Genomic DNA, 25,487 nt, shown 5'->3' on the forward strand with positions numbered 1-25,487 from the left:
AACAAAACTGTAAGGACAGCCTAGCATAACCCCTCCTTCTCCCAGTAAGCCTTGGTATTTTGTGTCTTTAGCTGTTGAATACTTTATTTATCTGCTCGGAGAGAAACCAACCTTTGTTTCATTTCTTCCCTTCTGCTGCCAAGCTCCTGTGCTGGTCTGGGGGAGCCTTTTGTTGCTATGCACCTCAATTACACCGGGACTTGCTGCACAATGGTGTGCTATTTTAGTCTTGTGGTTTACAGTCAGTTGGCACTGGAAGGTGCTCATCGGCTTGCCTGCCTCCTTCTGGTTACAGGGCAAAGTGATCTTTGGATTTTCTGGACTCCCTCTGTGACTGATCTCAGAACTAATATCCTCCTCCTTCTCCACAGTACTGGTTGGGAGTCCCTTTTTGGTAAGGTTTTTCCTCACTTCAGTGGTGGAACTTTGGCATAGGGGATATGGGTCAGTGGATCTTACCAGCTTGCACTTGGTTAATTGCTCAGGGGAGGTCTGCAGTATCTACTTTGATGGTCCTAAATCTCATCACTGCCTCCAGGAGTATCTGCCATCCTTGGAGGCTTCCTTACCATTGTCTGGCATTCCATCTTGTCTATCTAGAGAGGAATTTCCAGTCACTGTCTGATTTTATGGGAAGGTTATCTGCCCTGTTAGAGATCTTTGATCTGTAGGGGCCATCTGATTCCCATTGTTCGGGCCTCTGCTCCCTGAAGAGGAGGGGGGCTCTGCTCAGGGGAATATCCAGTCCACCAATCTCTTAGCTTTAGGATACCATCTTTGTCCTCATTGGCACTGAAACAGCCTGCATTGACCCAGCCAAAGGTTACGACTTAAATTAAAAAACGTTCCCTTTACACACCACTCTTGCATCCTGACATGTACAGGGACTGGCTTCATATTTGCTCAGCAAAACTTTGAGGGTTTTTTTTTTTTTTTTAAATAACGCAGTCAAATTTTCTGGGTGAATCTCAGTGCATATGCAGAGGCTCCTTTTGGCTATGAGTGTTGGTCTGCAGAGCTTCCCTACAAGAAGAATCTGACTCGTATGCCTATTTGGTGATTCCTTGGACATTTAATCAAGCATGTCATGGAGGAGAGGAGGAAAGAGCAATTTTACCCTGGAAGAAGAGTGCAAAACCCCCACTGGAAAGCGTTCAGTTCCTGTGGTTTGGAGGAATTCCTTTCATTTTGAGCATCTGGCGCCATGGGATGTCCTGGCGACCCAGTGGAAACAGTTTAACTTGATCTGTTCTTCTACCCTGCTAAAGATCCTTCCTTGTCTGCTTCGCATCAGTAGTTGGTGTAATTCCAGTAAACTTCCTAAGGCTAAATCTACTCCCACTCTGATTTTTAAGACCATTTCATCTACCCTGTAAAAGAAAATGTGTATACTTCCCTTTTCTGAAGCCGTTCCGAACTGATCACATGCCAGGCTTCCAACATCGGAGTTGGGCTGGGTTATAGAGGAGGCATCGTGGAGGTGTTTGTCCTCGTAAGCTTTGCTAGTGTCCAATCACCTGAAGTTTTGGGCCTATAGCCCATAGTGTGTATGTGTATATACTGGTAAGTCAAAATTTCCTGGAGTTCCACTTTTTTTTTTTTATTTTCCTCGAGGCAGCAGAAGTTTAGCGTAAATCCCCTACAGAGTGAGGGGAATTACCTTTCTAATTAACTGGAACACTGGAATTCACTTTTGGAAGATTTCCCCTCACATGTCCTTGTGACAACTCTAAAATTTTGAATTTCTATTCGCTTTTGTTTCAGTAAAAATAGTCACCAGGACAAATTTAGAGGGTGACTGTACCTGGGGGAAGGGGGGAATACAGCAGTTTCACATTTTAGCATTGGGAGCAGGGTTGTATCATAGCTGAAGCTAGCCATAGATCCATCCCTTGTATTCTGACAACAGGACTCCCCTGGAAACAGCCATAGATGGATCAAAATTTGGCCTGTCCCTGCTCGCCCTGCAAATTTTAATCCAACTATGGAGAGTTTGAGTGCTTGGTAGTTGTAGGTCTGTTGTAGGTCTGGACACTAAAATGCCTGGAAATGAAACTGCTGGATCACAAATGGCTGCTTCCTATGCCTAATTTCAAAGCTGTCAACAAAATAGCTTGGCTAAGTCAAATCTTTTTTTTGTTTTGGGAGTTATCGATGGAAAGTCAGATTTTGCATGGGTGGTATGCAGCATGGGTCCCCTTCAGAATTTGGTTGCTTTTTGGCTAAAGCAAGTTTGACATTGTAAATGCTTTGTGAAAAATCACTTTCCTTCAGGTTATTCTATTTCTACACATGTCAAGAGTAAATTTTAAAAACAAAGTGTAATCTTTTTTTGCTACATGTACATTTTTGTTTTCATTTTGAAACAAAACCTGTTGGGATAGAAATAGGGAAGCTGCCTTTCCTGACCTAACTTGTTTATGAAGGTGCAAGCTAGTGATAACATGGAACAAGAATGTAACCAATGAAGTAGACATATCTAGCTATATACTTTGTTCTAGGTTGGAGATTCACTTGATCAGGAAACCAGCATGAGGATTATAGCCTTGCAATTTTAATCCCTTCATGCCATGGTATGCGTATATGCGGCCCCTCTGGACTGGGCTTTTCTCTTACGTCCTCCGACAGTCGCCGCCTCCTCTAAGTCCTCACTGTTGGGTATTGTCTTCCTATCCGTAGGAATAGCTAGGCATATAGACTTAGTCCAAAGACAAAAGGCATTAGCATATACACACCCATGGGGGCTGTCCCATCCGGTCAATACCCCCCCTGCATCACCACTCCCAACTCAGTTTTAATTTGCCTAGCGTCAGGAATAAAAAATGTCATTTTTTTCTTTTACTTTACTAGCTGTTTATTTTGTCAGCTTCTAGTGTTAGTCTTTTCTTCGGATGAAGATGGATCATGCGGTGTTGGGATTCGGACTGGCCACCCTGGTTCTCCAGAGCAAAAGGGTCAGATGGACCCCCAGCCCGCCATCGAGCGTTCAGCTATGGTTCGCCCTGGCATTACGAACGACCCATTCCTGTTCGCTGCAGGGATGCAGCCGTGAGGTGGCTACCTCACAGGACTCGTCTGCGGTGCTGCAGCGTCATGTCCCTGGCTCACGGCACTCCCTGTCAGATGAGGACAGAGGTTTTCCGTGCATAGAGGCTCCCCACGCCATCTGGTACAGGTAAGTACTTTTCTGTGTGGGGCTTCGGTTTGGGGTGACAGTCTGTGTTGCTGTATGTTCCTCGTGTCTTTGCCTGTGTGACTCCCTGTGCGATCCCTTCGGGGTTCGTTTGTGCAGACCTGTATGTTGCCTTGGGGGTCCCTGTGTCACCTTAGGTGCATGTTGGGGGTGCAGACGCTTGTGCGGCGACCGCAGCGGTGCATTTTCGCGCGGTCCGCCATCTTTACTGTGGGCACACATGTATAGCTCCTCTGGGGCGATCATGCTTGTCATTTTGGCGCCATCCGCCGCCATTTTGTGGGCGGTGGAACGATCGGTTCGGCCGCATGTCGGCGGCCATTTTGGCGTAGCCTCCAATGCTTCCCTATGGGGCAGCCATTTTCCCTGGGGTCTGGCTTGTAGTCCAGCCCTCTCCAGCAGCACTTCCTTTTCCATCAGTAGCAGGGACACTGGTAGCAACGCTCTGCGGGCTCTGCAGGTTATCTCTCTCAATCTCCCTCTGTATATTGCTTCTGGCTCAGTTTCTTTTCTCCTTTGGGGGTCTTTCATAGCTGTGACAGTAGCGGTGGGCTGCACACTCCGCAGCGCTATTTAAGGGGACAGTACACTGTTTTTTGCACTGTAGTTTTGATAACTTGAGCCATGGATTCTCAGGAAAACAAGTTTCCTCCAGCTTTAGTGGGGGGCCCCAGTTCTCCTGCGGCCCCGCTGCGACCTGATCTGGCTGCTGTAGTTGCGACTTTGGTGGCAAATATGGAAATGCTGATGTCTGAACGGGCTGCGAGAAAGAGGCCCAGGTTGTCTCTCTCTTCTGATTCAGATGGGGATATGGCTGCTGCGAGCGTGCCCTTTTCAGGGTCCCGCTCATCCTTAGACCCCCCGGGGTCTAAGGGGGAGGCTGAAATGGAGGGTGTTGATACATCCTCCCCAGGGGTTCCAGCTGTCCCCATTCAGCTTTGTGCTGACGGGCATACATTTTTGGAAAGTGCTTACATGATATGACTCCACCTTCATATCAATCGTCTCCTACACTAAGACATTCTAGACAGCACTGAGAGCAATCCAGCTACTTGTTTTTACCTTGGCAGGCATACACTTCAAAGTGTTATACGGCAGACCCTGTAAGTGTTATATCTTTTCAATTTTTTGTTCAAATACATAACATGAATATTTTTAGTGATTTTTTGATGCTGTGTATCTCATTTACTGTCTATATATTTTGTTAAAATTGTATCTTTTGTTCAACACACACTGAATGATTGATTACTTTGTGATTAATCACTTACAGACCGCTATTTAAAAGTTTGCCCCTGAAGAAGGAACTCTGAAACGCGTCGGGCACTCTTCTTCAAATACAGCGGTATTTCTTTGCCACATAACCATATGATCTGTTATCAGCTTGCCATATGTTTTTATCCTTTTTGTATATGTTAATTTCAATAAATTTAATATTTTGAATAAAGTTTTTTCAAGTTATTACAATACGTGCCTATAAAGTCCCACCCCAAGGGGAATTATCCTTTAGCTTTCCATTACGGGATGTGGCACACTTGGGATTGATCTCACATGAGCACACTATATGTATACATCCTCCCCAGGGTCACCTGAAGAACGGGCGACCATGGATGAGTTAATTGTTTCTGTTAAGGAAACCTTGCATTTAGAGGATGAGCCCTCTCCTCCGGGCGTTGTGTCCTCTTTTGGGACGCACAGGACCCGCAAGTCTGCGCAGGTTTTTCCCTGCCCAGCTGAATTTCATTACACTGTTAATGAAATGTGGCGCACGTTAAAACGTCCATTCCTGGTACCTAGTCGGTTCAAATTGCTTCATCCTTTTGCGCCGGCTACGGAATCGCGATGGTGTGTGCCTCCACAGGTAGATCACACTGTGGCCGTGCTGAACAAGGCTACCTTGGTTCCTACTGAGGATACCCCGGTTTTCCGGGATCCCACGGACTGGCGGTTGGAGTCTCTAGCCCGCCATTCCTATACGGTGGCGGGTTCGTTGCTCAAACCCGTTTTCGCATCCGTTCTGGTGGCTCAGGCGGTGGCTGATTGGACTAAGATGCTTAGAAGCAATCTCGTGTCTGATGACATGCCGCCTGCCCGACTGGAAATGGTGGATCAGATTCACCAAGGAGTCATGTATTTGTGTGATGCAGCCTTAAATGAGGCCCCCTTGGTGGCTCGCCCCTCGAGTGTCGCTGTACTTAACCGGCGACTGATATGGCTGAAGAGCTGGTCGGTCGACCAGTCCTCACGGAAAACAGTTGCTGATTTTCCCTATGCTGGTTCTCGCCTTTTTGGCGAGGCGTTGGATACCCTGGTAAAAGGCGTCACGGGGGGCAAGAGCACTATGCTACCCCAGAACCCGAAGAACAAGTCTTTCCGAGGCAAGCGGGGTTCTGCGTCTAGATCCAATCAGGGGTCCTTTCGTGCCTTTCGGAACCAATCCAAGGGCAAGCCCTTCAAGGCCCAGGGCAACCAGAAGAAACCCTGGGCGGGTAAGCAGAAGGCCGGCAATGCCGGCTCGGCGGGACAATCATCCTCTGCCTGAAGGGGCGCCCTCACCCATTTCAGGGGTGGGGGGACGTTTGCGCGGTTTCCTCCAGCCTTGGCTGCTCCGGATTTCGGACAGGTGGGTCCAGGAAATCGTTCGATCAGGTTACAAGATCGAATTCCTTTCCAGGCCGGCGGACAGATTCTTTCCCTCCAATCTCCATCTGCTTCCGGGGCGTCTGCAGGACTTGCATCAAGCGGTGCAGGACCTGCTTGCTCAGGGGGTGATTGTCCCTGTGCCTCATTGGGACAGGTTTTGGGGGTTTTATTAGAATCTGTTCACTGTGCCCAGGAAGGAGGGCAAAGTGCGTCCTATTCTGGACTTGAAAGCGCTGAACCGCTTTGTGCGTGTTCGGAAGTTTCGAATGGAGTCTCTCCGTTCGGTAGTGGCCTCATTGAGTCCAGGAGAATTCCTGGCTTCGATAGATCTGAAGGATGCGTACCTGCACATCCCCATTTTCGAGGGTCATCAGCGGTACCTTCGGTTCGCTATTGCAGAGGACCACTACCAGTTTGTGGCGTTACCGTTCGGTCTCGCTTCGGCACCCAGGGTGTTTACCAAGGTTTTGGCACCGGTCCTGGGCCTGCTGCGGGCCCAGGGCATTGCGGTCCTGGGGTACCTGGACGATCTGCTTCTGAGATCGCGTGCCAGTCAGGACCTTGTGCGCTATCTGTCCATCACGGTACAGACGCTCCAGGAGTTTGGATGGACCATCAACGTTCAAAAATCAGCGTTGTCTCCGTCGCTTTGCCTTCCCTATCTGGGAATGGGTCTGGACTCTGCTCAGGCAAAGGTATTCTTGCCGGAGGACAAGCTCCGGACTTTGCGGGACGAAATCATGTCCCTCAGGGACAATCCGTCCTTGTCACTCAGGATCTGCATGCGGGGCCTGGGGTTGATGGTGTCGGCCTTCGTGGCGATTTCCCTTTGCCCAGTTCCACACGCGGGCTCTCCAGAAGGAGATCCTGGCCAGGTGGGACAGACTTCCTCAGTCCTTGGATCTGGATGTCTCCTTGAGTCGCCAGACCAGATTGGTTCTTCTGTGGTGGATCCAGTCCCCGTTGGTGGCGGAAAGCAAGTCCTTCCGCCCGTTGATGTGGACAGTGGTTACCACGGACGCCAGCCTGTTGGGCTGGGGTGGAGTCCTGGGCAACCTGTCTGCCCAGAGCACTTGGTCGGAGGAGGAATCCTCCCTCCCGATAAATGTGCTGGAACTACGAGCAATAAAACTCTCTCTTCCAGTGGTCGGACCGTCTCCAGGGCCTGCCTGTTCGCGTACAGACGGACAATGCTACCGCGGTGGCTTAATCAACCACCAGGAGTGCTCGAGCGGCCCGGGAGGTGACCGATATTCTGTCTTGGGCCGAGACTCATGTCCCGGCGATCTCGGCAGTTCACATTCCGGGTGTGGAAAATTGGCAGGCCGACTATCTGAGCCGCCAGACCCTGGACCAGGGGGAATGGTCCCTACACCCGGAGGTCTTTCAGATGCTGTGTGCGAGGTGGGGATCCCCAGACGTGGATCTGTTTGCATCCCGGCTAAATCGAAAGGTGGGAAGGTTCGTGGTAAGAACGCGCGATCCGTTGGCTGATGCCTCGAATGCGTTGGTGGCCCCTTGGCATCAGTATCGTCTGATGTACGCCTTTCCTCCGATTCAGTTACTATCCAGGTTCCTCCGCAGATTGGTCTCGGAACCACACATGGTGATTCTGGTGGCACCGGACTGGCCTCGCCGGTCCTGGTACGCTGACGTTGTTCACCTGGCAGTGGCGCCTCCGTGGCGTCTGCCTCTGCGGGAAGATCTCCTGTCTCAAGGTCCGATTTTCCATCCTGCTTCAGTCGCTGGCTTTAACGGCCTGGCTGTTGAGACCCAGGTCTTGAAGGACAAGGGTCTATCCCCTGAGGTTATCCCTACCCTGATCAAGGCTAGGAAATCCTCCTCTGGTAAGATCTATTACCGTACCTGGAAAGCCTATTTCACCTGGTGTGAGTCCAGGGGGTTCTCCCCTCGTTCTTACTCGGTGTAGAGGATTTTGGCTTTCCTCCAGTCTGGAGTGGATCAGCACCTGGCGCTGGCCACGATAAAGGGCCAGGTGTCTGCACTGGCTGTTTTTTTCCAACGCCCTGTGGCGTCTCATTCCTTGGTGCGCACCTTCATTCAAGGTGTGTGACATCTGGCTCCTCCCAGGAAGGAGCCTTTACCTCCACGGGACTTGAACTTGGTTCTGTCCACGTTGCAGCGTGCTCCCTTTGAAAACCTCAGGGAGATATCGTTGCCTCTGCTGTCGAAAAAGGTTGCTTTTCTAGTGGCGATCACTTCGGCTCGCAGGGTGTCGGAGCTGGCGGCGTTGTCTTGCCGCTCCCCTTACATGATCATTCACAAGAATAAGGTGGTTTTGAGACCACCCCCCATCCTTCCTTCCCAAGGTGATCTCTGAATTTCACCTTAATGAGGACATTGTCCTGCCTTCGCTTTGTACGAAGCCAAAACATCCAAAGGAGATTGCGTTGCATTTCTTGGACGTTGTCAGGGCGATCAGGGTTTACCTGTCTACGGAATCCTTTCGAAAGACGGATTCCCTCTTTGTCCTTCCTGAGGGATCTCGGAAGGGCATGGCTGCGTCCGCAGCAACTATTGCCAAATGGATCAGACAGACCATTGAGCAGGCTTACGCCTTGAAGGAACAGGTTCCGCCCTTCCATGTTAAGGCGCACTCTACCAGGTCTTTGAGTGCATCCTGGGCCTATTGGCATCGGGCCTCGGTGGCCCAGGTGTGCAAGGCGGCGACTTGGTCGTCGGTGCACACTTTTTCCAAGTTCTACAAAGTAGACGTTCTGGCATCAGCTGTTCTCAGTGCAGCAGTGCCATGATGGGCCCTTGAATTTTTCTCTGGGTCCCTGGCTGTTGGCATTTGCTTTCCTGGGCTGTTGCTCCTGTTGAGCATTGTTGTTTTCTGTTGCTCAGTTGGTTCTCTTATGGTGCATGTAAGATTCCTTTCTCTGATGTGGGTACTGCGTTGCCTTTTCTACGGTTGCGTCTCCCACCCCTCATGTCTATACTGCTTTGGGACATCCCAACAGGAGGCGGCGACTGTCGGAGGACGTAAGAGAAAACTGAATTTTTGTAAAATCTTACCTGTAAAATTCCTTTCTCGGAGTCCTCAGACAGTCGCCGCCCCTGCCCCTCTTTTGGGGTTCTTGTTACCTACTGCTATGCTACCAAACTGAGTTGGGAGTGGTGATGCAGGGGTGGTATTGACCGAATGGGACAGCCCCCATAGGTGTGTATATGTTAATGCCTTTTGTCTTTGGACTAAGTCTATATGCCTAGCTATTCCTACGGATAGGAAGACAATACCCAACAGTGAGGACTTAGAGGAGGCGGCGACTGTCGGAGGACTCGGAGAAAGGAATTTTACAGGTAAGATTTTACAAAAATTCCATTTTTTTTTTCTGTGGGGCTGCATATATGCGTATCTGTCTTTGTGCTTGTTACCATTGTGCTTGTATAATAAGTATCATCCACCTGGATTCAGAAGTATTTGTGATATGTGGTTTTGGCAACACATGTCTAAATTGCAAAATTGTGTTTAGGCATTAACATTTGTTTTGCCCTTAGGTGTGAAGGGGTTAAAATCAAGGCAGCAGTGGCAGCTTTCTAGATCTCTAACCTGACAGATTATTTTTTTAATGTCTCTGCACATCTTAAAAGTTAATTGTTCATCTCCCTCTTTTTCTAGTCTTTACCATTTACGTCTAGACCTCTGTATTGTGCCAGCATGCTTAATCTTGTCCTGTGCTTTACTGGCTTCAGAAAAAAGGAAGAACTGGTGAGTTTGTGCCTATTTTTTTTTTTTTCTGTGCATTTGTGAACCAGGAATTGCTGTTTCAAGAGGAGGATGTGATGAATATTCAGGTTGCTGTAGATGTCAGTTCGGATATAATAATGCTAAAGCCTGAAGCATTTCTGTTCTAAAGCCACTCATACACAGAAGTGTAATGATAGCATTTGTATAGTTTATAGGCTAATACAGTGAAAAGTTCATTTCTTAAAGTAATTTTGAAATTATTGGTTAAAAAAAAATACTGGCAATCCTTTGGTAATGGCGCTGTGGCCATCTTGAAGAATATGAAAATCCAACATTTCATATTGCTATGTGCCTGTTTTTGTAACATGTACTTGTGTGAAAAAAAGCATCCTGTTTTGTACTGCTGCTTTTGTGTGAAATACCTGCCAGTCCCTCTGCTTTCACAACTGACCACACTAGGCAAGAGGACAGCATGGTCAGTTCTCTAGCTGTCCTGATAACTCTGCCTGCTCTTCTCCAATGATCAGACTTGTCATGACACCTTTGCTCCCCCCCCCCCCCCTCCGATTTTGATGTGATGCCCTGATATTTAGCTACTAGAATTTCATCCCAGGAGTTTCCTTCCCGCAACCAACTTGATATTCATTGTTGTACCATAGCCTGGCCCAGAACCATATACTGATGCTACATACACAGCTATATACATATGCTGTCCCATAGCGAGGAAATATTTTCTAGCAGAGACCAGTTTGGTGCCTGCTGCTTGTTTGCTCTGGAGGCTACAGATTCAAATTGATTGAACAGGGGCGTGACTATTACAGAGGTGTGTGGAAGCAATCTGGTGGCTTTTTTTTTTTGTGCAGCCAGCCTCCTCTTATCTACTTTTGGAATTTCAAGATAACTCCCTATCTACTATAAATGGGTCTTCAAATATTGGAAGCATCGATATCCCCCTCACATGATTTACAATTTCAAACACATTTTCCCAAATGAGGGCACAAGACCACATCTGCTTTTAGGTATGCACCTTACAACTACTTCTGTAAATACTACTATATTTGGAGCTCCAGCTCCCTCCCCGATCTTCCTCTTTTTTTTTTTTTCATATCTCCTTGGTTTGGGAGACATTGATTTGATTTTTTAATCAAGAAAATATTGTAAAGTAGTATTATGACAAGGTTAATACAGTTGAAATCAGATAAACCATCAATCAAGTTGTACATTCCGTATATGAAAGGCGTGTAACCAAAGTACCAACATAACATGTAGTTTTATCCATATAAAGTCCAGTCTGAATGTATCATCTCGCTGCTTTACTAATTTACCTTATGAAATCATAACCTTATTTTAACATTAAACTTGTATACAATAACCATGAACAGTAAATTGTCCTAGTTATTGCCTGTCCATCTCGAAATTGTTCAAACAAACAATCACAACCACCTTTCATCTATTGGTATAACCAGTAGATTGATAGCTGCCGTTGGGTAATATTCAGAGTTGTAGTAATCTATCTATCAAGAACAAGTTAAGAGGGTGCTATGCCTGGTGTATCCAGCCAGCTCCACCAAATATTCTCAAATTTCCTAGGGGACTTTCTACGATAGTAAGTGTTCTTCTCACGAACAAGAATAGAATTTACAGACTGGATCCTCTGTGTACTAGTAGGGGAATGCGGAGAGAGCCAAAGTCTAGTTGTTAGTTTTTTAGCAAGGTATAATAACCGAATCAGGGCTATAGAAGTATGTGGGTTGTACAGTTCCTTGTTTAAGCTCCTTAACATGTCAATGGATCTGACGTAAGTTGTACTTGCTATACATTAATAGTAGAGATTACATTGCTCCAATATCTCACCAGCTTCCACAACATATGAAAAAGTCACCCGGGTGTATATGGCACTTAGGGCAGGTAGGTGTAGCTCTCCTACCCCAGGCATAGAGCTGAGTCGGGGTTCTATAGGTGCGATGCAGCACAAAAAGATGAGATTTATGGGCAGCAGACACGGACGCCGAAGGACCAGTTACCAGTATCTGCTCCCATTGTTTCCCACTAATGGGCCCGACATCCCTCTCCTACCTCTCTCTACAGGGAAGGAGATCTGGGGCCTGTAAATAAGACAGCAGAGTTGTATAAATTCTAGAAATAATGCCTTTTCTTTCCCCGTCAAAAAGGGATTCCAAGAAAGTGGATTCCGTGGCATGCAGGGGAGTATGTATTTTCTATGTATTTTCTAACTATTTAGAGCATGACACAATTGTGTATATATTGATAGCGACGGTGTCTAAGTAGTGGGAATTCCGTTGTTAACCGTTCAAATATTTTTATTCTGGTGTTGACACAAAGCTGGGAGATATATTTAACCCCAGCATGTAACCATGTAGGAAAATCCCCAAGTGTCGCTAGTTCTATATAAAAACGATTATTCAAGATTTTTGTGGGTTTGAAGAAACCTGAGACCCAATCGCTGCTTAACCATCCGCCACAATCTAATGATCAACTGTAGTGTGAACAGTTGGAGGGAATATTAGAGAAACCCATCTATCTCCATGTGTGAAAAGGTATTATAAGCTCTGTCAGGGGATATCAGGAGCTCCTTTGAGGGATACATGTTAGATGACAAATCCCACCCCATTAAGTGCTGTAATTGGGAGGCTAAAAAGTAAGTCTGTGAAATGTGGCACAGCCATTCCACCCTTATCTTTAGAATATTGTAAGGTATTCAGTTTTATGCGGGCTGTTCCCTTTTTCCAGATGAGGGCACGAAACAGAGTCTATTTTATCAAACCAATAATTGGGTATCCAGACTGGGGAATTATGAAGAATATAAAGTAACTGAGGTGCCCTTATCCTTTTAGTCAGATTTGACGCGACTGGTAACTGTAAGAGGGAGTTTACACCAGGTATCACATTTAAGTTGAAATTTGTGAAATGGGCTCAAGGAAATGAAATCTTTGAGGTTATTGTAAACCATAATGCCTAGATATTTAAAGGTAGAAACCATCTGTATCTGGGAGAAAGCATTTGACACTGCCCGACTAAGTGGGTCTAAGGGAAGAAGAACTGACTTATGCCAATTTATAGAAAATCCTGTGAATCCCCCAAATCAATAAGCTTCATTGCCTCTGACAGGGATCGGTCTGTGTCTCCCAGGTACAGAAATGCATCATCAGCGTATAGTGAGATTTTATCCTCCCGTGTTCCACGCTTAAAGCCCACTATGAAAGGCAAACTTCTAATCAACAGTGCAAGTAGATCTATTGCTAGGGCAAAAAGCAGGGGCGACAACGGTCACCCCTGCCTGGTGCCCCTATGCAAACAGAAGGATTCCGAGAAGGAGTAATTTATTTTAACCACTTCAATGCAGGGCACTTTCCTCCCTTCCTGCCCAGGCTAATTTTCCCCTTTTAGCGCTGTTGCATTTTGAATAACAATTGCGCGGTCATGCAGCACTCTACCTACACCAAATTTATGTCATTTTCCCCCCACAAATAGAGCTTTCTTTTGGTGGGATTAGATCACCTCTGGGTTTTTTTCCTTTTTGCCTAACAAATAAAAGACCGAAAAGTTTGAAAAAAAAAAAGTTTTTGTTTGTTATACAATTTTGTAAATAAGTACGTTTTTTTTCTGCACTGATGGGGTGGCACTGCTGGGCACTGATAGGCGGCACTGCTGGGCACTGATAGGCAGCACTGACGGGCAATAATGGGCACTGGTGGGCAGCACTGACGGGCAATAATGGGCACTGGTGGGCAGCACTGACGGGCAATAATGGGCACTGGTGGGCGATACTGAAAGATGGCAATGATGGGCACTTGTGGGCAGCACTGATGGGGAGGGCAATGGGGGGGGGGGGCTCCCTGAGCCCTGATTGCCATCCCTGGTGGCCATAGTGGGCATCCCTGGGGTCATAGTGGGCATCCCTGGTGGTTCTAGTGGCATCCCCCCCCCCCCCCGAGGGTCTGCACTGGTAATCAATGATCTGATTACCGGTGCCGACCCCCCCCCCCCCTGTCAGGGGAGTCGCCGATCGGCGCTCCTTTACTCTTGCCTGTCAGGCACGAACTAAGGAAAGCCGATCAACGGCTGTTCCTGTTTACTATGCGACCAGCCGTGATTGGACACGGCTGATCACATGGTAAAGAGCTACGTCAGTAGTCTCTTTACCGAGATCGGAGATGCAGGGTGTCAGGCTGACACCTCGCATCACCGATCGCCGCTCTGCGCGCCCCCGGGGGGGCGCACAGAGCTGTATTATCCTGCCGCCGTCATATGTCCGGTCAGGATAATACAACCACATTCCCGCTGTCAATCTGTTATAGGGCGGGCGGGAAGTGGTTAATGTGAACTCTAGGACTAGTATATAGTAGGAGTACCCAGGATATTAATTTAGAGCCAATATCCAAATCAGCGCAGCACCGCCCACAGAGAACGCCACTCGATGCTGTCAAAAGCTTTGGCAGCGTCAAGGAAAAAAAAAACAGATATTTTATGGATGTTGAAATACACCGCCTACCCTCTAGCTCTATATATGTGGTAATTTCGCTGTCAATTTAAGTATGTGCTTAAATTATGTGTTGTATATGGTTATGTGCTTAAATGATGTGTTGTATATGGTGAGGCGCTATTACCCTTTATTAAACAAACATTTCGAACCATATAATGGATAAAGTTTGCACTTTTACACTGTAGCCACAAGTGCTTCCAACGTGCAATGAATATGTGCAAATATGCAATGGTTTCCAAAGTGCATTAGATAAAATAAAAAAAAATGGGCCAGATGAGGTATCCAAAAATCCTGGTTATGCATTCACATATATAAAATTCCTATTCAAAAAAAAAATTCAATAAAAAATGCAATGTGCAATGACTTTCCAAAGTGCTGCAAATAGATGTGTGAATGTGTTAATTTTATTTTTCGTTTTGGTAAAAAATATTTTTAAGTGCAAGATGTAAAGTTCATATATATTTAAACAAAACAGGGTTGTGGTCTCCTCACTCCCCCTCCTGCCTCATCCGCTGTGTTGAGCACCAAATTTTTTCACTTTTTTAGTTTTAATGGCTGATATTTTGTCTTGTAAGAAGACCTCTAAGGGTAATGCCATGCCCTGATTATGGGTCAAATAGTCTTGTAAGGTAGGGTATACCAGAAGTGGTTGACCTTCCAAAGCTTAACCTGAGGAGACTGGGATATTCCAAGCTTTACAATCAATGGGGAGTGGTCTGAGATGTTGCGTGGTGCATAGGTTATGGAGGAGACCAGTGCATGGGCAAGATCCTTACCCATGCATAAATCAATACGAGCTAACCCTTTGAACGTCTCAGTACTCCTTTAGTGATTCGAAGGAATTGCAGTTAATAGAACACCAAAAGAAACGACTAATTTACGTCACATAGGGTGGTCGTCTGCCTTAAAGGGGTAATCCTCTGCAAGAATGAACCAAGTAGGAAAGGCATATTAGCCATCCTCCATAAAGGCACACGCTGAGAAATGGATAATAAAGCTGAAGATGCACTGGCTTTTTCCAGGTTATGCTCGACTCTATCCAGTCAGATGCAGCAACCGGGGTATCAAAAAAGTGGGTTTCATGATTAGCCACCACCCGAAGTCGGGCTGGGTATAGCATGGCATATGTGACTGCAAATCTTCGTAGGCGTTTTTTGGTATCGGTAAACTTAGCCCTGCGTCGTCATACATCAGCTGAGATAAAAAGAAATGCGGGCGTTGTCTATCCCCATATCCTCATAGCATCACTGTTGGTTCTGGCTTGGTTTAGACAGGCATCTCTATCTTTAAAGTTTAGAAGCTTGAACAGGAAAGGTTGTGGAGGCTCACCAGGCCTGGGTGGCTTAGCAGGGATTCTATGGGCTCTCTCCATAGCAAACATGGAGGAGGAGGACTTCCTTCCAAAGGTGTTGATAAGCCAATTTTCAATAAAGGCAACTGGGTTCTTCCCCCTCTGTTTTCTCCGGAATGCCCACTGCTGTGACATTATTACGTCTGAGCCTATTCTCCATGTCCTCTAAGTGGGCAGAATGGCCTGGAGTGATAGACTGGACTTGATGCAGATCCCGCTGTAATGGCGCCAAATCATCCTCCACAGTGCCTAGTCTGTCCTCTATGGCTGTTGTGTGATCCCTTAATTTCTGCATATCTTGTCTCACTAAGTGCATCTCCAATTTTACCCCTTTAATTTCTGAAGTTGGTGCAGTAATGGCTTTATTTCAGGTTGTGACTGCAGTGAAAATGTCCCGCAGGGTAGGCTCAGTAGTGGGCACATTGTTCTCCCTGTGCTGTCTGGGCCTGCACTTGCTGCTGTACTCACTGTGTCCCACATGGGAGAATCAGCGATATCCTCAGGCCAGGATTCATCTGTCTCAGCTGGCACCAAAGGCTGGACCCCAGACTCCTCAGAGGTGGAAGGTAACTTAGTTGGAGTGTCTTTGCCAGATTTGGCAAACAGCTTCATCGCTGCCTCCCTAGCCGAGCATGGTGGGCGGCCGCCATCTTGCCCCGCATGGTCTGCGACTGACTGAGTATCCTTGCCTCTCCGCGACATTGTTACGGCTGGGAATTGAAGGCTGGCAAGGTAGGCACGATACCCAGGAACATCGGATTCTGTACACACCAGTTCGACTTTTTCCACCTAGGCTTGCCTACAGCAAATTCTGTCAGTGCAGTTTTAAAGGGGGGGGGGTTCATGGTCAGCTGAGACCCCTGTACTTTTTATGGTATGAATGAGCAGAGGAAGGGAAGGATGTGCAGAGGGCTCAGCCCTGAATACATGCAGAGCCCGGAGGAAGGAGCTCCCTGCACCACACTGGAGGCTGGGCTGTCCTCTCCTCACCTCAGAGCTGCCCCGCATTGAATGGCCAACCCACATGTGTCTATGCGCCTCTACTACTCTCTATACAGAAGGCAAGCCACTGTACCCGCAGATGCTGGCAGCCTCTCAGCCGTCTTCCCAGTACACCCCTTCATATCTCCGCTTGCTGGAGTGACTGGCCAGAAGTCTGGCTCCAAAACCGAACAGCCATGCTAGCTGTACCCAGAACTGGGTCCCACAAAGCCCGTCCAGAGTAAAAAAAAAAGGGGGCGCAGCATGCCATAAACAGGAGTAAGTTGAAGAAGAAAATACGCTCTTTTGGCCTGTGGGCTGAAAGATAATGGGCCTGTCATTCATGGTACTGGCATGCCATAGGCTGAGGGATGACGGCTTTAGGAATTACTCGTGCCTGTGATTTGTCGATCCCAGCCTTAGTAGTCACCTGGTGTGAGGCAAGTGGTTTCCTTTTCCGACTTAACCCCCCCCCCCTTTCCCAGTGCCCTCCCTTCCTTCCAGCTCTTTCCCAAATTTCCACCAACTATTTCACCATCTCCATCTCCCTTTCTGCTTCCCTTGGCTAGTATTGTCTTTCTATCTTGGTTTGTCTTCCGCCATTTCTTTACTTTGACCGTTTTCTAATGGCATAATAATGGTCATTCATTATGCCAGTTACAGCCTGCCTGCTGGTTTGACTTGCATGTCATAGGGCAGAATATGGTACATTCCAACGGGGTGGTCACATCAGTGTAGCACCCTCCTAGTCGGGTGCTAGAGGGGTAGCATAGTTTTGGTTCTGGCTGCTTATCAGCAGAATGACAGGTTAAAGTTATGTGCTTCCTGCTTATCAGGGAGCAGGATTTGTAGTTAGGCCTGTTGCATGTGTTCAGGGTGTAATTCATCTGGGCTGAGGGAGTGTCCCCACTCTATCCATTAGGGAGGCCTGTTGGGCAGTGGAGGAAACCCAGCCAGTGACACACAGGCTTTTATGGCTATCAGTGGGTTAACACAGGAAAGGGGTGCATCATGGGATATGTTATAAAAGCCAAGGACACGTGTGGCAGGGGGTCTTTGGGCGGGAAGCCAAGTGCCAGAAGGAGGTTTACAGCTGTCTCCTCTTCTGAAGCTGTGGAAGGTGGTATCGGGCAGTCGGCTTGGTGAATCAGAAAGTGTGGCTGAACCCAGAGGTCCAGTGAAAGATGACTGTGGAGGTGGAGGCAACAGTGACTCTGGAAAAACATTGTCCATGAGTACAGAGAAACCTGCCCAGGGATCTACCAGGAAGGGGACCACTCCAGTGGCTAGAGTCAGCGGACGGGTGTCAGCACACTCAGTGAAAGTAAAGGGGGTGCCGAGTTTATAACCCTGAAGAGAATCTTCAAGCGGGAAAATTTAATATATCTTCACTTCAGCGGCAGGGTGAAGCAGCGGCCTTGCCGCATTCTACAGTCATTTGTCCTCAAGATTGTGCATAGTTACTAGTTGGAGTATCCCACTCATCCCTTCTCCTATCCAAGTTCTAAATAAAACTACAAAAACATCCCCTTGGATTGATTGACTGAGCCAAGAACTTTCATTGCTGTTTTATCTGCTGTCATTTGCTAAGGGTAACCCAGGGGAATCCAGAAAGTGTAACTCTCAGCAGCCCTCTAGGGGGCAGTGCTACACCAGTTTAGGGCCATCCAAATATATTCTGAAGAACTCAAGAGTGAATAACACAATTGACGCTTTGTAAAGTGTATGGCATAAATTTGATTGCCACACTGGAAGTTGGTGTTTTTTCTGGGTACCCTTACCTCACATGTAAAATGTTCCTCATAATCTGGTATGTTTTAAATCTACAAAATGAATGGAAATACACTTGCACTCTCATATTTTGTGTATTACATGCATAATATATATTATATATATTTTTTTTTTCACTTACGTCCTCCGACAGTCGCCGCCGCCTCTAAGTCATCACTATTAGGTATTGACTTCCGCTCCGCAGGAGTAGCTAGGCATAAGACTTAGTCAAAAAGAACAAAGGCATTTGCATATACACACCCGAGGGCTGTCCCACTAGGTCAATACCCCCCTGCAGTGACCACTCCCAACTCAGTTTCTTTCTGCCTAGCGTCAGGAGTAGTTGGGCTTCCCTGTGCTGGGGCTACAGTCTCGGCTTATCTAATCCTTTTTTTTTTTTTTTTTTTTATTTGATTTTCTTTTGAAAATGTCAGTTTTTTTTCTTACTTGCGGTTTATTTGTCAACTTTAGTTTTTGTCGACTCTTCGGAAGATGGATTCATGCGGTGCTGGGATTCGGACTGACCACCCTGGTTCTCCAGGGCAGAGGGTCAGATGGACACCCAGCCTGCCATCGAGCGTTCAGCCGTGGTTCGTCCTGGCATTATGAATGACCCATCCCTGCTCGTTGCAGGGATGCAGCTGTGAGGTGGCTACCTCACTGGATGCATCTGCGATACTGCAGTGCAATGTCCCTGGCTAACGGCATTCCCTGTCAAATGAGGACAGCGGTTTCCATTCTGAGAGGCTCCCCACGCCATCTGGTACAGGTAAGTATTTCTGTCTGGGGTGGCAGTCCTGTGTTGCTGTGTGTCCCCCATGTCTGTGCCTGTGTGACTCCCTGGTGCGGTCCCTGCGGGGATCGCTTGTACATGCGGTGCTGTGTGTTTTTGGGGAGTCCCCTTCCCTGTGTCACTTTGGTGTTTGTGGGGGTGCAGACTGTGTATGTGGCGACCGCAGCGGGGTAAAACCGTGCGGTCTGCCATTTTAGGTATGGGCAAGTATGTTTGACTTCACTATGGGCAATACTACATGCTGTTTTGGCGCCATCCGACGCCATTTTGCGGTGACAGAACGATCGTTCCGACCGCATGTTCGGCGGCCATTTTGCCGGAGCCTTCCATTCAGTCCTATGGGGCAGCCATTTTCCCTGAGTCATGCAGCTTATAAGTTCAGCCTCCTCTGACAGCACTTCCTTTTCCTCTGAAGCAGCGACATCGGTGGTGACACTCTGCGGGGCTCTGCAGGCTATCTCTCTCATTACCTTCTGTATTGTCATTTCTGGCTCAGTTTTCTTCTCCTGTATGGGGGTCTTTTGTCACTGTATCTGTAGCGGTGGGCTGCGCACTCCGCAGCGGTCTTAAAGGGACAGTACCAAATTTATTGCACGGTTATTTCTTCTGGGGCAATGGATTCTCAGGACAGCAAATTCCCCCCAGCTCTGGTGGGGGTCCCCAGTTCTCCTGTGGCCCCTCTGAGACATGATTTGGCCGCTGTAGTGGCGACCTTGGTGTCCAATATGGAGATGCTGATGGCTGAACGTGCTGCAAGGAAGAGGCCAAGATTGTCTCAATCTTCTGATTCAGATGGTGATATGGCTGCTGCGGCGAGCGTGCCCTTTTCAGGGTCTCGCTCATCCTTAGACCCGCTGGAGTCTGAGGGGGAGGCGGAAGTGGAGAAGGGTTGATACTTCCTCCCCGGGGTCGCCTGAAGAGCGCCCGACCATGGATGAATTGATTCTGTAAGAGCCGGTTCACACTGGGGCGACTAAGTCGCCGTGGGTCACCTGCCATAGATTAGCACAGGACCCGTTCTAATAGGAGCGACTTGTGTCGCTCCGACTTAGAAAAAGGGTCCTGAGCTACTTTGGGGCGACCTGCATTGACTTCAATGATATGAAGTCCGTGCATGACCCAGGGGAGTCAGAAGAAGCCCTGGGCGGGCAAACAGAAGTCAGGCAATGCCGGCTCGGCGGGTCACTCCGCCTCTGCCTGAAGGGGCGCCCTCACCCGTTTCAGGGGTGGGGGGACGTTTGCGCGGTTTCCTCCAACCTTGGCTGCTCTGGAATTCGGACAGGTGGGTTCAGGAAATCATTCGGTCAGGGTACAAGATCGAATTCCTTTTCCGGCTGGCGGACAGATTTTTTCCCTCAAATCTTAATTTGCCTCCGGGGTGTCTGCAGGACCTGCATCAAGCAGTGCAGGACCTCCTTACAGGCCCAGGGGGTGATAGTCCCGGTGCCTCATCGGGACAGGTTTCGGGGATTTTATTCATATCTGTTCACTGTGCCCAGGAAGGAGGGCAAAGTATGTCCTATTCTGGACCTAAAAGCGCTGAACCGATTCGCGCGCGTTCGCAAGTTCAGTATGGAGTCTCTCCGCTCGGTGGTGGCCTCCCTGAGTCCGGGGGAATTCCTGGCCTCGATAGATCTAAAAGATGCGTACCTGCACATCCCCATTTTCGAGTGTCATCAGCGGTACCTTCGGTTTGCTATCGCAGAGGACCACTATCAGTTTGTGGCGTTACCTTTCGGTCTCGCTTCGGCTCCAAGGCTATTTACCAAAGTACTGGCGCCGGTTCTGAGCCTGTTGAGGGCACAGGGCATTGCGGTCTTGGGGTACCTGGACGATCTCCTTCTGAGATCGAGTGTCAGTCAGGACCTGCTGCGCGATCTGTCTATCACCGTGCAGACGCTACAGGAGTTTGGATGGACCATCATCGTTCAGAAATCGGCGTTGTCCCCATCGGTTTGTCTTCCCTATCTGGGAATGATTCTGGACTCTGCTCAGGCAAAGGTGTTCTTGCCGGAGAAGATCCGGACCTTGCAGGACGAGATCAGGTCCCTCAGGGACAATCTGTCCTCGTCACTCAGGGCCTGTATGCAGGGCCTGGGCTTGATGGTTTCGGCCTTCGAGGCGATACCCTTTGCTCAGTTTCACACGCGGGCTCTCCAGGCGGAGATCCTGGCCAGGTGGGACCGACTTCCTCAGTCCCTGGATCTGAGTGTCTCATTGAGTCGCCAGACCAGATTGGCTTTTCTGTGGTGGCTCCAGTCCCCGACTGTGTCGGAAGGCAAATCCTTCCGTCCGTTGTTGTGGACGGTGATTACCACGGATGCCAGCCTGTCGGGCTGGGGTGGAGTCCTGGGCAACCTGTCTGCCCAGGGCACTTGGTCGGAGGAGGAGTCCTCCCTCCCGATTAAATGTGCTGGCATTGCGAGCAATAAAACTCTCTCTTCCAGTGGTCGGACCGACTTCGGGGCCGTCCTGTTCGGGTACAGACGGACAATGCTACCGCGTTGGCTTACATCTACCACTGGTGGCACCAGGAGTGCTCGGGCGGCCCTGGAGGTGACCGACATTCTGTCTTGGGCCGAGACTCATGTCCCGGCAATTTCAGCAGTTCACATTCCGGGTGTGGAGAATTGGCAGGCCGACTATCTGAGCCGCCAGACCCTGGACCAGAGGGAATGGTCCCTGCACCCGGAGGTCTTCCAAATGCTGTGTGCGAAGTGGGGATCCCTGGACGTGGATCTGTTCGCTTCTCGGCTAAACCAAAAGGTGGAAAGGTTTGTGGCAAGAACGCGCTCTCCTGTGGCAGACGCCTCGGATGCGTTGGTGGCCCCTTGGCGTCAGTATCATCTGATGTATGCCTTTCCTCCGATTCAGTTGTTGTCCAGGTTCCTCCGCAGGTTAGCCTCGGAACCGCACCTGGTGATTCTGGTGGCGCCAGTCCTGGTACGCCGGCGTTGTTCATCTGGCAGTGGCACCTCCGTGGCGACTGCCAATGCGGGAAGATCTACTGTCTCAGGGACCGATCTTCCATCCTGCTTTTCAGTCACTGGCTTTAACGGCCTGGCTGTTGAGACCCAGGTCCTGAGGGACAGAGGTCTCTCCCCTGAGGTTATCCCTACTCAACCAAGGCTACTTAAACCTCCTCTGGTAAGATCTATTACCGTACCTGGAAGGCTTATTTCGACTGGTGTGAGTCCAGGGGGTTCTCCCCTCGCTCGTACTCTGTGTCAAGTGTGTTGGCTTTCCTCCAGTCTGGGGTGGACCAGCGCCTGGCGCTGGCCACGATACAGGGCCAGGTGTCTGCACTGGCTATCCTTTTCCAATGCCCTGTGGCGTCTCATTCCTTAATTCGCACCTTCATTCAAGGTGTGCGACATTTGGCTCCTCCCACGAAGGAGCCTTTACCTCCATGGGACTTGAACTAGGTTCTGTCCGTGTTACAGCGTGCTCCCTTTGAAAATATCCGGGAGATATCGTTGCCTCTGCTGTCTAAGAAGGTTGCTTTTTTAGTGGCGATCACTTCGGCTCGCACAGTGTCAGAGCTGGCGGCGTTGTCTTGCCGCTCTCCTTACTTGATAATTCACAAGGATAAGGTGGTCTTGCAACCACACCCGTCTTTTCTTCCTAAGGTGATCTCGGAGTTCCACCTTAATGAAGACATTGTCCTGCCTTCGCTTTGTACGAAGCCTAAGCATCCTAAGGAGATTGCTTTACATTCCTTGGATGTTGTCAGGGCGATCAGGGTTTACCTGTCGTCTACGAAATCCTTTCGGAAGATTGATTCCCTCTTTGTCCTTCCTGAGGGACCTCGGAAGGGCATGGCTGCGTCTGCAGCGACTATTGCCAAATGGATCAGACAGACCATTGCGCAGGCTTATGCTTTGAAGGAACGGGTTCCACCCTTCCCTGTTAAGGTGCACTCTACCAGATCTTTGAGTGCGTCCTGGGCCTATTGGCATTGGGCCTCGGTGGCCCAGGTGTGCAAGGCTGCGACTTGGTGGTCGGTGCACACCTTTTCCAAATTCTACAAGGTAGATGTTCTGGCATCCGCTGATGCCTCCTTTGGCCGCAAGGTTCTCAGTGCGGCAGTGCCATGAAGGACCCTTGTTTTTTTTATGGGTCCCTGGCTGTTGGGGTTTGCTTTCCTGGGCTGTTGCTCCTGTTGAGCATTGTTTTCTGTTGCCCAGAAGGTTCTCTTACTGTGCGTGTAAGGTTCCTTTCTCTGATGTGGGTACTGCGTTGCCTTTTCTACAGTTGCGTCTCCCACCCCTCATGTATACACTGCTTTGGGACATCCCAATAGTGATGACTTAGAGGCGGTGGCGACTGTCGGAGGACGTAAGAGAAAACGGAATTTTTGTAAAATCTTACCTGTAAAATTCCTTTCTCTGAGTCCTCCGACAGTCGCCGCCCCCGCTCCTCTTTTGGGGTTGTTGTCTTAATTCCTACTGCTATGTTACCAAACTGAGTTGGGAGTGGTCACTGCAGGGGGGTATTGACCTAGTGGGACAGCCCCGAGGGGTGTGTATATGCAAATGCCTTTGTTCTTTTTGACTAAGTCTTATGCCTAGCTACTCCTGCGGAGCAGAAGTCAATACCCAATAGTGATAGAGAGGCGGCGGCGACTGTCGGAGGACTCAGAGAAAGGAATTTTACAGGTAAGATTTTACAAAAGTTCCGTTTTTTTTTTTTTTTTTTGTCCGCTTTCGGGGCTGGATGTTGGGCAAAACTCACTGCTGAGGTACTACATGGGAGTAGATACATGGCAGGGGACTAAAAACCCCACTATTTTCACTTGACATCAAACAAATAGGTTTGCTGCTTCTGTGCTACCTTGGAACTACTGCATCCACAAATAGGGCCTTTGTCTTGATGGCCTTTTGTTGAGCAAATACTATATGTATGTTCTTAAACACCATAGATATGTGTGCAGGTCTTCCTTATGCATTGCGCCATTTTTTCTTTTTTCTTGCAGGTAAAACTTGTAACTTTAGTACATCATATGGGAGGTACTATACGAAAAGACTTTAGCTCTAAAGTGACCCACCTTATTGCCAACTCTACTCACGGAGATAAATTTCGGGTATGTCCTACTGTATAAGTAGTTAGTGTTTTGTTGTTGTGTTTTTTTTTTTTTTTTTTTTACTATCCTTTTAGCAATCTCGGTCTGCATTAGTTTCGTCTGATGATCCTGCTTATAATATGCTTTCTGTCCTAGGGTATCTATGCTCACTCACAGTACTGCATGTATATAGGAGCAGCATTGTTACTATAGGATAGGAAGTATAAGGACAACAGTAAAGCTTTCTATCCATCTGTGTTTCATAGGAGTATGATGATCTGTAGTCCACAGAGAAAACAAAACCATTCTTACTGATTCTGCAGAGGCATCATATAATTGCATGGCTTGTGTTGTCTTTAAAGCGAAGTTCCAGGCATTTTGTCAACTTCACCCCCTGCGTTTATGATCACTTCCTATTATCTACTTGTATTTTTCTTGCAGTACAAATACCTTTTTATGTGTTGTAAATCTTCCACTTTACCTCGCCACGGCCAGGTACGTCATGTCTGCCCGCCCATTGGCTCCTGGGATAAGAGTGCCAGCAATCCTTGGAGTCAATGTGCATCCGCAGCCTGTAGCTTTGTACTTTTTATGCGTGAGATCAGGAGGTGCATGTTGGGTAGCCAGCAGCACTGTATCCCGGAAGGACATACCAGTGGGCTTCAGATGCCCGTAGTGAAGATGGGAGCATGCTCGGGGGGGACAGCAAAGTGAGTTTAAAAAAACAAACATTTAGAAAACCTACCATAACTACTAATACCATTTGGTATAGCATTAGGTGCAAACATCACGGGGGAATTTAGAAAAAAAGAAGCTGGAACTCCACTTTAATGCCTGTTAGGTGAAATGTTTTCTTTATTCAGTAGTAGGTGGTCTCTCAGTGTAAACTACAATCTATTATAGAAAGGCAAACAAAATGATTTTCTCCTCCCATAGGTTGCTGTCAGTCTGGGCACTCCTATTATGAAGGCTAACTGGATTTTAAAAGCCTGGGAAAAAAGGAATGAACTGTGAGTATATCTGTGTCCTACAGGTGCCTGGTACAGGTTTTTATAGATAGATATATATACATCTCATAAAATTAGAATATGATAAAAAAGTAATTCAATTCAAAAAGTGAAAGTCCTATATTTTATAAAGATGTGTTACACAGTGATGTTTCAAGCATTTCTTTAATTTCACAAAAGTTAGTGTCTACAAACTATGGGATAAATTTATAGACGTTTTATTTTTTATTTTTTTTACTAGTAATGACGGCTATCAGTGTTTTTTTATTTTTTTTATTTTTTTGCGGGAGTGCGACATTTTGGACAAATCTGACACTAAATTACACTTTGTGGACCAATGACACCCAATACAGTGATGAGTGCTAAAACAAAGGCACTGTTATTGTATAATTGACACTGGCAGGGAAGGGGTTAACACCAGGGGCAATCAAGGGGTTAAGTGTGCTCCTAGATAGTGCTTTCTAACGGTGGTGG

At 47.9% G+C, this 25,487-nt stretch overlaps 1 protein-coding gene across 2 annotated transcripts in view; it reads left to right on the top strand.

Moving 5' to 3' along the window:
• Positions 1–25,487, top strand: part of ECT2 (epithelial cell transforming 2) — a 181,031-nt gene that overhangs the window by 31,950 nt on the left and 123,594 nt on the right. For both annotated transcript variants that reach the window (XM_082252570.1, XM_082252571.1), the window contains 3 exons: positions 9,477–9,566; positions 23,920–24,027; positions 24,943–25,016. In XM_082252570.1, the coding sequence (XP_082108696.1) occupies positions 9,477–9,566; positions 23,920–24,027; positions 24,943–25,016 (272 nt within the window). The remainder of the gene's footprint in view (positions 1–9,476; positions 9,567–23,919; positions 24,028–24,942; positions 25,017–25,487) is intronic.

Source organism: Pelophylax lessonae, assembly GCF_965119305.1.
Source record: "Pelophylax lessonae genome assembly, chromosome: 3".
Lineage (NCBI taxonomy): Eukaryota > Metazoa > Chordata > Amphibia > Anura > Ranidae > Pelophylax > Pelophylax lessonae.